Consider the following 15,909-nt stretch of genomic DNA (forward strand, 5'->3'; position numbering starts at 1 on the left):
GGGGCTAACAAGTAAATGAAATCTTTTTCTTTTTAATCTGTATTTTACTTTTTACATTTTAATTTTCTGTAAAAAGAGGCACAAATAATAAGCCTTGTCTATTTATCTCTTAAGGATAAAGATAGAAGTGAACATATTTTAGGAAATATTAAGTACTGTGGAAGGTTGTAATACTTTTGAAATCCTTAACTGATATATCCAGATGGTTTATTATGTAACCATTACAAATTTTATTTTAAAAAGTGTTTTTTATACATGGGAAAAACTACCATTATAGTAAATGAAAAGCATAGAGTATAAAACTATGTATATAGTATGAGGTCAACCGAGATTTTAAATAGGTAGAAAAGACACAAAAGAAATACCCTAAAAAGTTGGAGTAATTGAAGTAACGACATTGTGGGCAGTTTCTCCTGCCCCTTTTTTCTGTGTGTGCATGTGTGTGTTTTTCTTTTTCAATTTTATATAATAAACATTTAACTTTCCTGGTTGGAACACAGACCATTTTTTTAAAGTGCCCCACATCCCTCTCTGTAGTAATAACCTCGTGTACATTTTCTCTCCGTAAAATATAATCCTAATATTGAACTTCTCCCAAAGCGCCCTTACTTTGTGATTTACCACATTATTCCCATTAATTGTCCCCAGGTGAATCTGAGTACATTTTCAGAATTCCTGTTTTGTTCCCTTTGTTCCACAAACGTACCTTTTTCAACCTTAAGGCCGCCTGAGATTTGTCCTCCATTGTTGGTAAACAGCACTACTTAACTTCATGTTTAAGTTATTTTCTAGAGATTACTGTAAAACAAGATTGCCTTATAACCTCAGAGAAGAACTGAAACCAAATAAAGAACATGTAGCCACTTTGTTCGGAGGGGCAGGATATGTTCCCACTTACTTAGAGGAAGGTGTGAAATAGTTTTGCTTTCCTCTTAACTTATTTTAAGCACTGTACATACCATCTTATATTGCACTGGGCCCAACCCTAATCCCTAAAATAAAGGGAATTGTTTACATAGTTTTTATACATATTTTATTGTCCTTATCACTTAGAGTTCCTGGTGAATGATTGAGACAGTTTTAAAAGTATTTCTTACCAGATTTTCCTTAATTTTACTATTTATTACGTGTTGATTGGCCTTGAGAACTTAAGCACCTCTGTTGTGACCACTGATCTTTATTTATTATGGAGTATCATTTTTCCTGCAATTTCTTTGTTAACTCTCAGAACCATCTTTGATTCTTCCCTCTGAGTTCTAAATATTTGTTCACTTGCAGACCATTACTCTTTCTTCATAATTTTTCTTATAGACTACCCTTCGCCCTTTCCACTCTTAGTAGGCTATTATTATACTCTGTCTCCTGATTAGCTTCTTTAATGCTAATCTGTCTTCTTTCCCCTCAGTCCATTCTGTACACCGCCATCAGATTAGTCTTCCTAAAACAGGAGAACCATTATGTTGTTCCTCTCTGAGAAGCTTTGATTGAATTCCTGTTACTCAGGTTCAGACTCCCCTGCCTACTATTCCAGGCTCTTCACATTTTGACTTGACATACTTACCCTAAATTATCTCACACTAATCCCCTGCCTGAACATCCTACTCCAGCCAGGTCAGTCTGTTCATGTCCCAGAAATGCCTTAGGCCGTCTCTTAAGTCTTCTTTTATGCTCTCGCCTCCTCGAATGCCTGTGTGTATTCTTTCCATTCTTCATGTTCCTGTGTAGCTTTTCCTGGCTATTAAAGTCCATAGCGATCTCTCTGTATTCTGAAATTCTGTAGTACATAACAATCTATATTTGATACTGTAATAATTACATTATATACTAAATACTCAGTGTTAAGAGTTCAATAAAATTTAAAGTTTCTGGGATGAAATTCACATATCTGCATCCCTGACAGGTAGTCATCTAACCTCTCCTCAACCATCACTGGAGCACAGTAATTCCCAAAACAATCCGTTTATCCATTTAGTAAATAAACTTTTAGAAGCTTCTTTCATAAATTTACCTAAAACTGCCACCCGTTCCTCCCCCACCACCCCTTCTAAGCTTGATCTCATTTATCCTAGTTTGATTTCTGGAATAGTACAGAACAGGACTTTGTTTTGTTTTGTAAGAACTCTAAAAATGTTTAATGATAGCGTTTGTGTCTCTCCTTAAATCATTTCTTCCTCAGCCAAAACCTGTTCTTGTAACATTTCTTGTATGCTGTGCTTTCTTTCCAGTTTCTCTTGTCATTTTGATAATAGTTCTATCAGTGTCTCTCTCAAAATGTGGTCCCAAGAATAAAACATAGGCCAGTGCAGATTACAGAGGCTTAATCTATGCTCTGGATCTATGCTCTGAAGGATATGCAAAATGGATGTAGCCTTAAAATTGCCCATATCTTTTTAACAGTCATACTGTTGGCGAAGGTTTAAATGTTAAAACTCCAGATCTCTTCCATGGGGCTACTATAAATCTACCCTCTATTGCCTTTTCTATTATGAACACTAGGTCTCATGACTGAGTTGACTTCTCTGTGTTGGCTGCTAAGGAACTCAGCCAGACTGAAATCTACTTCTTGCAAGCCTTTAGAATTTTCTATTTACTAACTTATCCCTGGCTTCATTTTTTCCCCCATCTTTCCTTTCCTTTTCTTTCCTTTCTACCCAACTTAGCCATTTTTACCTATTGATCTTACTGTATAAGATTTATATGGTAAGCTGCCACAAATCCTTTTTTTAAATTTTAATTTTAAATATAAATTAAAGTATAAGAATAAGAACCTAACCTCTTTGTATGTAATTGTAAACTTTTTTGTTTATATTATTAACATTCCCTCAATTTATACTCCTTTCTCTCCTCTAAAGTAAATCATCCATGAAGCTAATGTACTGGTAGTTATTAGTATTGCCTATATTGCCTAAGTTTTCATTCATTTTTTGCACAAGTGCTTAGTAAATATACCCTAAGTATGTAATTGTGTCATCACACTGCATGTATATTTTTATAGTCTGTTTTTATAACTACCTATATGTCTGAGGTTGTTTTTATTTACTTTACTCAGTTCTTCTCTCAGAAAATTGAGGGTTTTTATTGACATGATGAATTTATACGTTATGAAAAAGTAGATCCTATGATATGAAGACTTGCAGTGAAAGGGGTTTTAGATAAGACTGTATCCTAAGCTTTTTAAGTAAGCATAGTGAAACTTAATACTCTTCTGTCTTTCAATAGCTGGACAGAACTTATACTGGCTTGCAGACTCTTGGAGCAGAGACGGTAGGTTATTTTCCTACAGTATTATTTGGGAACAAGTAGAATGAAAATTGATCTTTGTTTTTAATTAGGAAAAAAAAAAGTGCTTAATTTTAAAAAAAGTTTCTCTCCCCCCTTATTTACTTATTTATTTTTAAATTGTGATAAAATATACATAAAATTTACCATTTTAATCATTTTAAAGTGTGAGGTGGTATTAAATATATTCACATTTTCATGCAGCTGTCACTACCATTCATCTCCAGAGAACTCTTCATCTTGGAAAACTGAAACTACCCATTTATAATAACTCACCCTCTTCCCGCAACCCCTAAACCTCTCTTCTATTTTCTGTCTCTTTGAATTTGACTACTCTAGGTACCACATAAGTGGAATCATACAGTGTTCTTTTTTTTGTGTGACTGCCGTATTTCACTTAGTATAATGTTCTCAAGATTCATCCACGTTGTAGCATGAATCAAAATTTCCTTCCTTTTTAAAGGCTGAGTAACATTCTGTTGTACGTATACATCACATTTTGTTCAACCACTTATCTGTCAGTGAGCACTTGAGTTGCTTCCATCTTTTGGCTATTGTGAATAATGCTGCTAAGAATGTGGGTCTCTCTGTTCGAGTCCCTGTGTTCAGTACTTTGGGGTGTATACCCAGAAGTGGAATTGCTGGATCATACAGTAATTCTATTTTTAATTTTTTGAGAAACTGCCACACTGTTTACCATAGCAGCTGCATCATTTTACATTCCCACCAACAGTGTGTAAGGGTTTCGATTTCTCCACATCTTTGCCAGTGCTTGTTGTTTTCTGTTTTTTTGATACTATCCAGGGAGTGTGAGGTGGTATTTCTTTGTGGGTTTGGTATGCATTTCTGTAATAATTATTGATGTTGAGCATTTTTTCATGTGTTTATCAGCCATTTATGTATCTTTTTTGGAGAAATGTGAATTCAAATCCTTTGTCCATTTTTGAATTGGGTTGTTTGGTTTTTTGTAGCTGAGTTTTAGGAGGTGTCTCTATATTCTTGAGATTAATCTCTTATCAGATATATGATTTACAGATATTTTCTCCCATTCTGTGGGTTGCCTTTTCACTCTGTTATCATGTCCTTTGATGCACAGAAGTTTTAAATGTTGATGTAGTCTAATTTATCTGTTTTTCCTTCTATCTGTACGTTTTGTATCATATCCAAGAAATCATTGCCAAATTCAGTGTTATGACACTTTGCCCCTATATTTTCTTCTGAGAGTTTTATTGTTTTAGGTGTTATGTTTAGGTCTTTGATCCATTTTGAGTTAATTTTTGTATATGGTGTAAAGTAAACTTCCACCTTCATTCTAATGCATGTGCATCTCCAGTTTTCCCAGCACTATTTGTTGAAAAAACTGTCCTTTTCCCAATCAATGGTCTTGGCACCCTTGTCAAAAATAATTTGACCATGTATGTGAGAGTATATTCTATTCTAATGGTATCTTTGTCTGTCTTTATGCCAGTACCACACTGTTTTGATTACTATAGTTTTGTAATAATAAACTTTGAAATCAGGAAGTATGAGACCTTCAACTTTGTTTTCCCACCCCATCCTCCCCCTCCTTTTTTGGTATTCATGATATATCAGCAGTAGCCATTATGATTAGAATTAGCTAAGTTAAACCTTACTCTCTTTAGGGAAATGTGCTGTCTTATGCCAGAAGATATTTATTGAGCACATACTATATGCTAAGCACTGGTTCAGGTACTGAGGATACAAAAATGAACAAATGAGAGTAGCTACTACTCTCAAGGAGTTTTATTCTTGGTTGTATTGAGAGTGGGGAGAAGGTATATAGTAAACATAAAAGCAAATAAGATAATTTCACTTACAAATAAGTGCTATAAAGAAGAGAGTAGCCGGAGGACAAGTTGGGTGCTTTAGCTAGGTTGGTTAGGGAAGGCCTCTCTGAGAAGGTGACATTTGATTGAGACCTAATGGTGAGAAACAGGCAGTCATGCTGAGATTAGGGGAAAGAGTGTTCTAAGGTGCAGAAACACTAAATGGAAGGTCCCCAATTTTATGATTGGTTTCATTGAGTTATCTATTAAGCCAGATTAGATTACATTCTGGGATAAATCCTTTAGTTATTGAGATTGAAATTGCCTTTGAAGTATGAATAGAAATCATTTGCAACGTCTGTTAGAGCACCATGTTTTGAGACAGGTTTGGGGCTTTCTGTGACGTTGATGATGGATTCATGAGCCCAGTTGTTGCCCAATCATGTAGGTAGTGGATGTTGAGCTCCATCGGCATTCTCTTGGAGAAGACTCCGTTTATCCTCAGTCCTCTGAGTCAGACATCTCAGATGCCCCACCATCCTTGCCTTTGACCATTCCAGCCCCTGTGAAAGCATCCTCACCAGTAAAGCAGTCACATGAGCCAGTACCTGATACCTCTGTGGAGAAAGGTAGTATATATTTTTCCTTGTATGGAAATGCATTTTTACCTTGTATAGAGCAGTCATTATGGCGTGTTCCTTTCCATCACTTGATGTTGAACTGCTGTCTTCAGCGCCTTATGAGTGTATGGAAAATAAATTTTGCATAAGTAGGCATGCTGCTCTTCTACACAGACCTATTATGAAAATAGCCAAGCCCTTACTCTTCTCAGAAAAAATTTTTTATGCAGTTTTATCGACATTTTATAGAACACAAAACTCACTGAAAAGCATTACATTTTTATTCTTTGATGAATATAATGGTTTCCTCTAATATGTTACAGGAAGACTTTCTTGTTTGGTCCCTAATTGTGTGAACAAGAAGTTCAAATATTAGTATCTAATCTTATTTAAAATACAGTATAAGACTTATCATCAACAAGTGTATTTTGACTATGGCATTTTTTAATTTAGTAAATATATAAGTATATAATTAAGTATTTAAGTGTTTACTTATATAACTTATACAAATACATATACAAATACGATATACAAATTGATTCTAACTGGTGTTAGCTTGATCTGCAAGCCTACGTTTAATGTGATGTTAATATTTTAGTTCTTTTATAAAAATCTCAACTTTATTTCTCTTAAGTTTCAGTTGCATCTTTTTTATGGGCATTTAATAAAACAAGACATCATTAGATTTAGCTAATGCTTTCTTTTGAGTTTTTCTTCTTCTCTAAACAGTTTGTCAATTCATATATAAAGAATGGGAGAATATAATGAACTTGTAAATTTTATTATGTAGTGTTAGCTAATATGTTTTCTAATTTTTTAAAAGAAGCATTTTAATGAAACATGATTCTAGGCATGATATTTACATTTCACCAGAAAATACATAAAGCAGTGTTAAATACCAGTCAACTGTATTTATTTTACTACTGGTAAATGGCTTAAATGGTTCTTGAAATGGTGAGGGATTTCAAAGTGGTTGATGACTTACTTGCCTGTTTCATTTCAAGAAGGATTCCCAGCCAACACTGAAGCTGAGAGACACACTACATTTTATTCTTTGCCATCTTCATTGGAACGAACACCCACCAAAATGACAACATCCCAGAAAGTTACCTTTTGTTCTCATGGCAATTCAGCTTTTCAGCCAATAGCATCAAGTTGCAAAATTGTGCCACAAAGTCAGGTTCCTAATCCGGAGTCACCTGGAAAATCCTTCCAGCCTATCACCATGAGCTGCAAGATTGTCTCAGGTATACATGGTATATATGAATTTGGTGTGTGTAAAAATTGTTGGAATGACAAAACAAAGTACTATGGCTTTTTTTTTTTTTTTAGTTTTTCTAAGCAGGGTTTTTGTTTAGTTAACAAGCAAGCTAATCACTGTTGATTAGCAAAGCAAAAGTGTCACAAAACAAAAACAAAAGTCATTCGTATGGAAACAATTTTTGAATGAGGAAAGAAATAAAATTCAAAGCAGTCAAATTTTCATCTAGAATCAGCACAGGTAAATTGTTTGCTAGGATGTATGGTGGAAACTAAGGTAGGAATTAAGTTTGGGAATTATATATGGAAACCAGAGTGACTAGTAATAGAAAAAATTTAGATGCCTTTTGGTTTGTAGTTAAGCTTCAAGGGTTGGTTTGGGATTGAGATATCTTTTATACTCTATAACCACACTAGAAATTTACTCATTCCTATGATCAGTAGGTCGTTCTGAGGTTTCATTTTCACTGAGGTTGAATTGTCCATTGCCTCGTGACAGTTTATGTTAGGTAAACTTCTAGTAGAAATATGCTTTATAGTTTTGGCTGTGCCACCTCAGAAAAGACATGAAAGTGAGTCAATAGAATACCTAGGCAGGGGGAGACTTCTGTATAATTCTTAAATGAAGGGGGTGGGGGGAGTCTTCAGTGCTAAAAATAGCTAAGCAGAAATATGATCCAAGTCCTTGAAATTGATGAAAAGTAAAGAATGTATAATTTTACCTACCAGTTAGAAGCGTTTTGGAACTTGCTGCTTCAGAGGTGGAATAGGCTGAACATATAAATTGTTTTGAAGGTTAGAGAAATTCATGGATAACAGATTTGATCAATAACGGTTGAGGATGTTTAATGATGTATCTGTCGGTAACTTCTGAGAGCTGTGGGAACACGAATCTCTGGATTGTGGCTGTGACATGGTATGGAGAGAGACTTTTGTTTCGGTGGATGAATTTCATATTTTCCTATTGGAAATTCATTGCAAATCAAGACTTGGTTCCTAAGTCTAGCAGTTCACTTGCCTCCCTAGCTTCAGTTTCTTCAAGTGTAACCAGTATTATAACAACCTGCCCAAGTTGTTGTTACCTGGGGATGCAGCAGTTCCACACTTATGTAAAGCACTGTGTTTTGAACTTTAATGTGCCTGCTGGGGTACTTGTTAAAATACTGCTTTGTTGATATATTCGGTAGATCTGGGGTAGGACCTCCGTATCTGTTTCTAACAGGCTGCCTGCTGCTGCTGGTCCATGGATAAGGATGTAGAGAGTAAAACGCACTAACCCCTGGCCTCAGCTGCTGCTGCTCTCAGCACCTGAAACTTACAGGCCCATCCTCTTCTCCCAGCTTGTCACCTTTGTACTGGTGGCCCTGCCCCTCCTCCATTTTCTTTAGCATCCTCTTAGATGGGCTGAATATATCTATTTTGTTTAGTTTATTTTGTTTCTCTTTTTTATTAATAAAGGTTCCCCTATATCAACCCCAAGTCCATCGCCATTGCCTCGAACCCCAACTTCCACTCCAGTCCATGTGAAGCAAGGCACTGCCAGTTCTGTTATTAATAATCCTTATGTTATCGTGGACAAGCCAGGGCAGGTTATTGGAGCCACCACTCCTACTGCAGGTGTGTGTTTGAATGGAACAATATTCGTGCAATCCCCAAGATTTGATCTTTTTTAAAGGTGAAATCCTAATGTGACTTAGTAGCCATATAATGAGAGAATGAAATCTTCAACCATAACAAGAGGAGGGGATACATAAGAGTGTGTATACATACATATATATATATATTTTTTTTTTTTCCAGTGCTGTTTCTCTGAGGGAAGATTTACTTCTTGTAAAAGTTATATTTTTAGGAATTTACTTAAGTTTTTTTTTTTTAATTTCTTAAGATTCATAGTGAACCATAATTAATTTTCTAAAAAAGAAAAAAAAAGTGGATTTTTTTCTCATTTAGAAGACATTCTTTTTAGGCAATGTGATTAACTTTTCCAAATTAAGCTTTAGAGCAAGAATAGCTTTGTGAGCCATATATATTTTTCCCCAGTGAAATAAAAAAGTGATCTTTACTTTTCAGTGAATAAGATAAAACTTGCATGTGGGAGGGAAACTGAACCCTGTGGTTATTTAAAACAAAAAACTAAAAACAAAAAAAAACTCTAATAGGAAGAATAAGAAGTCTTTGGATTCCCCGTGTTTATCATCATAACCTCATATAAATACAGAGAGCTTTTCAGGTTTCTTTGAGGTACTTTCACTAACATTTTATTTATTCCCTTCAATTAAACTGTTTAAACACATGCGCCTCTGTGTAAACTTTCCTGTAGCTTTCACTTCTAATAGAAATATCGAAAAAAGAAATAAGAGAAATGACTATTAAGTAATGAGACTGATTTTTTTCTAACATGTTTGATTTTAACACAGATTAATGTGTGTTGGGCCTTTCCAACTATTTTTTTAGAAAGTTATGTTCTTTAACAATGATTATAATTGTGGGACTCCTTTAAAAAATGCTACTTTCAGAGATTCCCTTTTGAGTACACTTAAGGATGCCAAGTAGGTGTCTTTTGAGGATGTTTAGTTTTAGGAATCAGCCAAAGTCTCTGCAGGCAAGTTTGGTAAATGGAGGAGGTGACCAAGTACCATTTTTAGTCTTCACTTGCTGTTGACTGTAGATAATGTGACTTATTTTGATCAGACCCTAAAGGCAGTTGTACTGATGGAGTATAAAGTGTTTAATGTTGTCAGCATTTTGGAGTAGGTATAACCTTCCAGCGGAACTACTTTGAAGGAAGTAGCATTCAGTTGAATGCATACATTTTGGCACATTGTGAAATAGCCAACACCATTATGTTACAGTATCTCTTTCTATGTAAGTGCAGAATATATAATGTCTACTTACTTTACTTATTCTTCTACACTTGCTTACTAGCTTCTTGTCCCTTTGTAGGTTGGTGAAGCGGTCAGCTTCACAGGATGAATCCTTAAGTGTTTTTTTCTATAATAATATCATGGTTGTGAGTTTTCAGCCCTTCAAAGTGAACAATAAATAGTGGGGAGAAGAGGAGGGTGGTGGAAAATGGCTTTAAAATTCCATTTTGTAAATTTTACTTTGTTTATACTTTATTTTTAAATCAACCTTGCTTATCAGGAAGTCCTACCAGCAAGCTCTCTACTGCCTCTCAGGCCTCCCAAGGAACAGGTTCCCCGATTCCTAAAATTCATGGAAGTAGTTTTGTAACATCTGCTGTCAAGGTAATGCTCTTATTGCACTTTGCTAGTTTCTAAATGTGGTACATTCAAGTTGAGCCAGAATTTGCAAGTGATAATGCAGATTTCATAAAGTAGAATCTTCAAGCTAAGAAGTGTCATAAAGATCAAGTAAGTACTTCAGACTCCCCTACCTTACCTATGATTTTTTTTTGACAGCTTTGTTATACGTTTTCCTTTACAAAGTAATAATTCGTATCTTTCCACAGTGTATTTTCCCCCTCCCCACCTTCTTCAGGGTAAGAAGTCCTTTGAAATTTACAATTCCAAATATGATCTGACTTGTTCAGATCATAGTGCTAGATATCTGCTCACTATTCCACAGAGACAGTCACTGCTGTTGGCTTAGTTATTCAGCTTATTTGTTATTGTCTTGGCTACCTTAAGGCTAGAGCCTCTGAGGTATAAACTCCTGTTTGAGAATTCCTGAGAATTCAAAGATCATCTGTTACATGACTGGTGCTAACACAGCGTTTCTTATATCTAGGCACTTAATGGTGATGATATTGAGTAGTTTCCTGATCCAGGGCAAGGTTTCTCTCTAATGCAGTGTAATCTGTGAGCGCTGTGTTCTATGAATGCCTCAATTGTAAGAATTCCACGAAGGTCTTAATTCTCTACCAGTGTATTTTTGCATGTTTGTTGATGACATTTTCATTACATAGTTAAGCAGTGTTCTTAACTTTGTTTCTTGCCCCCAACATTTATTTATGGAAAATTGCCTCTGAGACTTGCCTTTTGTATTTGAGGATTAGAGACAAATGACAGTAATTTTGAATTTTGACCTTTGCTGTCTTTGTATTTGCTAATTGTTCAAGTTCTTTTCGTTGTATTGTTTTTAAAATTTTTAGTGAAAAATTTCCCCCTGCGTCCTGGGTATTTATTCCAGAGTAAGGATAACAGTTCAAGTTGCAAGTACTGTTACAAGGGTGTGGTATACTGAAACACTGTCACTGCCTGTTACATTCATTTGTTTATTTAGTGCCTAGACTTTAGGGATAGAAAAGAAATAGAATACAGTACCTATCCTTTAGTAGCATCTGGCAGGGGACTGGACATGAAACCAATGAGTCAACCAGATATTAGTGGTAGTATGATAGGAGTCTTTCCGGTTTCCAGTGGGCACAGATGAGTAGGCTCTTGCCAGTTTATAGCCTTACTTTGAATTGTCTTTTCAAGCAATAGTAAAATGCAGGTATAGGGACTCGGAAGACCCCCAAAGAGTTTTGGGCTTTTTGTTTGTTTTTGTTGCTAGGGAATGTCACAGGTTTATATTAAATATGTGACTAGAGTGAAATCACTCACTTTATCCTAATTGTACAATATGTATTTTTACAAACACAGCAGGAGGATTCTTTGTTCGCATCTATGCCACCTCTTTGCCCAATTGGGAGTCACCCTAAAGTTCAAAGCCCCAAACCTATAACTGGAGGACTTGGAGCTTTCACAAAAGTAAGTATTCGTGAGAGGATTATCCCACAAGTGCATAAGCTCTTGTTACAGAATCTTTTTGTGGCATGTTGGAGTTGATTGATGCTACTACCCCACAACATGGAACTTTTTAGTATGTCTCATCTCTAAGACTGGGTCCTACTTCTGAAACATGCTTCCATTTATTTAGTGGTGTTCACAGGGCAGCCCTTGGAGTCTAGCAAGATGGGAACTTTCTGGTGCCGTTTTGCCACCAATATCTAAAACAAATGACGAGGTTGGTTTGCAGATACACTGGATCAAGTCCACATCCTACTTTTGGTCCCTTTAATAGCTATTATGGGCTATACTTAAGCAGTATTTTTACCCTTCTAGTGGAGTCATTGTTTACATACAGGGCTTCATTCATTCATTAATTCCTGCAGACAGAATAAATTCAAATATTAGTAGCGTTTTTCATGGGCTGTTTATTCATTGTCATTATCATGTTTGTTGCAAGGTAATCATCAAACAGGAACCTGGTGAAGCCTCTCATGTACCAACAACAGGAGCTGCCAGCCAGTCACCACTCCCTCAGTATGTGACTGTGAAAGGGGGTCACATGATAGCTGTGTCCCCTCAAAAACAAGTCCTAACTGCTGGAGAAGGGACTGCCCAGTCACCAAAGATTCAGCCCTCTAAGGTTTGTGTTGGGTAAGGATGGGGAAGTCAACGTGTCAGTGAACGTTGTTTGCCTAAGTAATGGACACGTGCTGAAAAGGGTGACGGTGTTGATGGTCCCGGGAAAACCTGTGGATGAAAGCCCTGTAGGAAAAGCAGATAAGTCGGTGTTTAACCCACCTGTTCTTGTCATAGTCATTAACAAGAGCAGGGACATGGTTTATAGAGGGCCCAGGGACAGTTCAAGAGGTGAAGGGATGCCGTGTTATCTCTCTGGCAGTGAAGATGATTGACGTCATGGACACAACTTTACACTTGATTCAAGTCTAACTGACAGGATCGAGGTCCACTGTTTTACCTGTTTATTTCTGATAGGAGACTGCTATAGTTTGCACCTCTGATGTCTTGACTGTGTGATCTGTTAAATGATTCTTGGCTCTTTAGAGAGTTTATTTTCTTTATAATTTGGAGGTTTGGGGAATTTACATATTGAGAGAACTCTAAAACAGAGATACATGTTTCCCTGCATCCGTTGTACTTAGGAGTGCCAAAGTATATCATGCTCTTATTTGTACATTATCTGTAATCCTCAAACAACCTTGCAAGGTGGATATTTTCACTGCTATTTTACAAATGAGGAAATTGTGGCTCTGAGAGGTTTAGCAACATCCTTGAGAGCATACAGCTAATAAATGACAGAGAATTTGAACCCAGGTCTAGTTGACTCCAAAATTCCCCATTCCAGAACTATTACAATTTGTGAGCCATTGTCTGTAACCTAAGCATGCTTTTAGAACATCCAGAGTTAAATTATCTTATTTTTAGGGCAGATATATCCTAAAGCTATTAAGAGTACTATGTGAAGCGCTTGCTCTTCAACTTTAAAATAGGTTTTAGATATTTTGGTTAGTCTAGATGGCTGCATATAGATCGAGTTAAAAATTCATAGTCTTATAGGTGGTTCTAAAATCTGTAAGAGTTCATTAACCACTTTCCCAAACTTATCTGCTCATAAGACTCCACTGATGATTAAAAATATATAGATACTAAGGCCCCCATCTCAGAACTTCTTGGTGACCCCAGGAATCTGGATTTTTAACAAACTCTCCTACTGACTCATATGATTAGGCAAATTTAGGAACCATGGAACTACAGCATCAAATTTGACTTTGGGGCTTCCATAGCCAGAATCACTAAAACAGGCAACCCCCAACTACTTCCTGATGCTCCCTCTGTTGTTTTGGCTTCAGGGCTAAGCATTTTGTTCAAGTCCTTTCGTGAATCGGTTATTGTCATCTGGTCTTCGTACTCAGACACATCCTGTATGTTGTTTAAAATCTATTTTGCTTCACCTAGAAATACATGGTATTACTGATTTAGGCTTTTGAATCATGATAGCATTTCTATTTATGCTCAGAAGCTCTGAAAAGTTTCTGCTTTTTGCCACTTTTGCGTTTTGCAAATCTACTCACCCAGTAATACTGAACAACTGTATTGGCTTTCTTGTCACATTGCCACCTACCTAATGGCAAGGTAGGACCAAGAGAAAATGGGTGGGTTTGTGCTAGAATGCCTTAAGTGTAAAGGTACCTGATAAGAAAAGCCACAGTAGAGTGTGAAAAAACTACAGAGAAGCAGAACATGAGACAAGACATCTATCCCAGAAATTTAGTACATGCTTTAGACTTGAGATAAAGAGCTGTCTGCAAGTACAGGGTGTCCCTGGTTATTGCTGAGGTGCAGTCAGAGAAAGTATGCCAGAAAACAGAAGTGTGAACAGAATGGTACTGTTTCACTTTCCACACAACTTTGGCACAATAGAAATACAGCTTATCTTTTTCATAAAAGTAGAGAGCGGTGCTGCTTTTGACATGAAAAGAGACAGCTGAGGAATTGGTGGTTCATATGGGAAGGAAGCAGTGTGGTGTAGTTAAAAGAGCATGAGCTTGTTACGCATCTCAGATCTCAGCCACTCATTACTTGTGTGAGCTGGGCAAATTTATCTCTCTCAGCCTTGTTTTTTCATCTAGTAAAAGGAAATAATACCCTTTGCCTTTCAGCGCTGTAGGAGAATTAGAGATCATTGTATATAGAGGACCTAGTACAGAGCAGGTGCTAAATAAGTGATAGCAGCTAAAGTTATGTGAGGACGAGTCCTATGTATATATGCGTGAGTACCATGTAATAGTGACTGTCACTGAGAACTAAATCGTAAGTGGCTGTATTTTTCAGCATCTAGAGGGAAAAATCACATATACAGAGTCCTCACCTTCAGGTTGCTAAAGTAGATTCTGACTTGCAAAGGTATGTACAGGGCACAGGGAGGGCAGGAATAGAAACACCAAATCAAAGCATGAATCAAAATTAAGTATTTATAACAGTACAGAACAAAGGTGAAACTAGAAGGAAATTTGGAATGCGGAGAGCAGTGCTGTGGGAGGGGAAGAGGAGAACAGTTGGTAGGTGATTTCATGTTCTAGGCCAAAATGTATTTAAAAAAAAAAACCAGACTAATTTGGGGTTACAGTGTCCTACTTAAGAGACTTCCTTGTGGTGTCATAGACAGCTGTGCATAGGGTTTTCCCCAGTAGAATGCCAGACTTCCTCATTCTCCTCAGTGTTTTAGAATAAAGGGGGGTTGTTTATCTTGTGAGCAGTTTGCTCTTGGTGGACAAGCTCTGCTGGTAAAAACTGCCCTCCTGTGGCCAGCATGGTTTTGTTTTATTTGGCTCTCGGAGGGATTAGGCGTGTCATATTCTGGACATTTTGAAGCAGTTGAGTGTGAGGATAGAGGTTGGCACAAGGAGGGAAAAGCAAGTCAGATGCATGGGATTGGAGGAAAGAAATTAAAATAGGTACATGTATGTATCATTTTCCTTTTTTAAATTGAAGTATAGTTTGTGTATAATATTATATGTTACCAGTGTACTGTATAGTGATTCACAATATTTAAAGGTTACATTCCATTTCTACTTATAAAATATTGACTGTATTCCCTGTGTTGTACAGTATACCCTTGTAGCTTATTTTATACCTAATAGTTTGTACCTCTTAATCTCCTACCCCTATATTGCCCCTCCTCCCTTTCCTTTCCCCACTGATAACCACTATTTTGTTCTCTGTTATCTGTGAGTCTGCTTCTTTTTTGTTATATTCACTAGTTTGTTGTATTTTTTTTTAGATTCCACATATAAGTGATATCACATGTATATATTATTTTCCTTTAAGATCTTTGCTTTCTTTATTAATTTAGGAACATGAAAATAGATTATGTGTAATTTAGCTTATGCAAGGGATTATTAAGTGTGATATATTTAGGAAATGTAAAGATAGACGTCTTAGAAAAAAGTTCAACTACTATAACAAATTCCCAAACCAGGAGCTCAAATAAGTTTACTTCTCTCACACATAAAAGACTGGTAGGCGGTCCTGGTGTGTTGGTTCCACAGTCATCAAGAATCTAGACTCCATCTCGTTGCTCTGTCATTTTCAAAATTTGGTTTTCAGCTTGTGGGCTGTGATAGCCACTTCATCTCATGCCACCATGTTCACATTTCTGGCCAGCAGGAAAAGGGAAGGGAAGAGGGTTTGGGGAGAGCAGAGCCAAAA

At 36.5% G+C, this 15,909-nt stretch overlaps 1 protein-coding gene across 7 annotated transcripts in view; it reads left to right on the forward strand.

Annotated features, from left to right (window-relative positions):
- Nucleotides 1-15,909, forward strand: part of YEATS2 (YEATS domain containing 2) — a 107,421-nt gene that overhangs the window by 58,851 nt on the left and 32,661 nt on the right. For 4 of the 7 annotated variants that reach the window (XR_011074290.1, XM_068546319.1, XM_068546324.1 and 1 more), the window contains exons 9-15: nucleotides 3,220-3,264; nucleotides 5,515-5,695; nucleotides 6,691-6,933; nucleotides 8,405-8,563; nucleotides 10,091-10,194; nucleotides 11,554-11,661; nucleotides 12,140-12,322. Coding sequence is in view for 6 of the 7 variants with exons in the window: in XM_068546319.1 (XP_068402420.1) it covers nucleotides 3,220-3,264; nucleotides 5,515-5,695; nucleotides 6,691-6,933; nucleotides 8,405-8,563; nucleotides 10,091-10,194; nucleotides 11,554-11,661; nucleotides 12,140-12,322 (1,023 nt within the window). In the remaining variant the exon portion in view is untranslated. The remainder of the gene's footprint in view (nucleotides 1-3,219; nucleotides 3,265-5,514; nucleotides 5,696-6,690; nucleotides 6,934-8,404; nucleotides 8,564-10,090; nucleotides 10,195-11,553; nucleotides 11,662-12,139; nucleotides 12,323-15,909) is intronic. The other 3 variants (XM_068546320.1, XM_068546322.1, XM_068546323.1) reach the window with 2 other exon arrangements.

This window comes from Eschrichtius robustus, chromosome 6 (assembly GCF_028021215.1).
Source record: "Eschrichtius robustus isolate mEscRob2 chromosome 6, mEscRob2.pri, whole genome shotgun sequence".
NCBI classification, from domain to species: Eukaryota; Metazoa; Chordata; class Mammalia; order Artiodactyla; family Eschrichtiidae; genus Eschrichtius; species Eschrichtius robustus.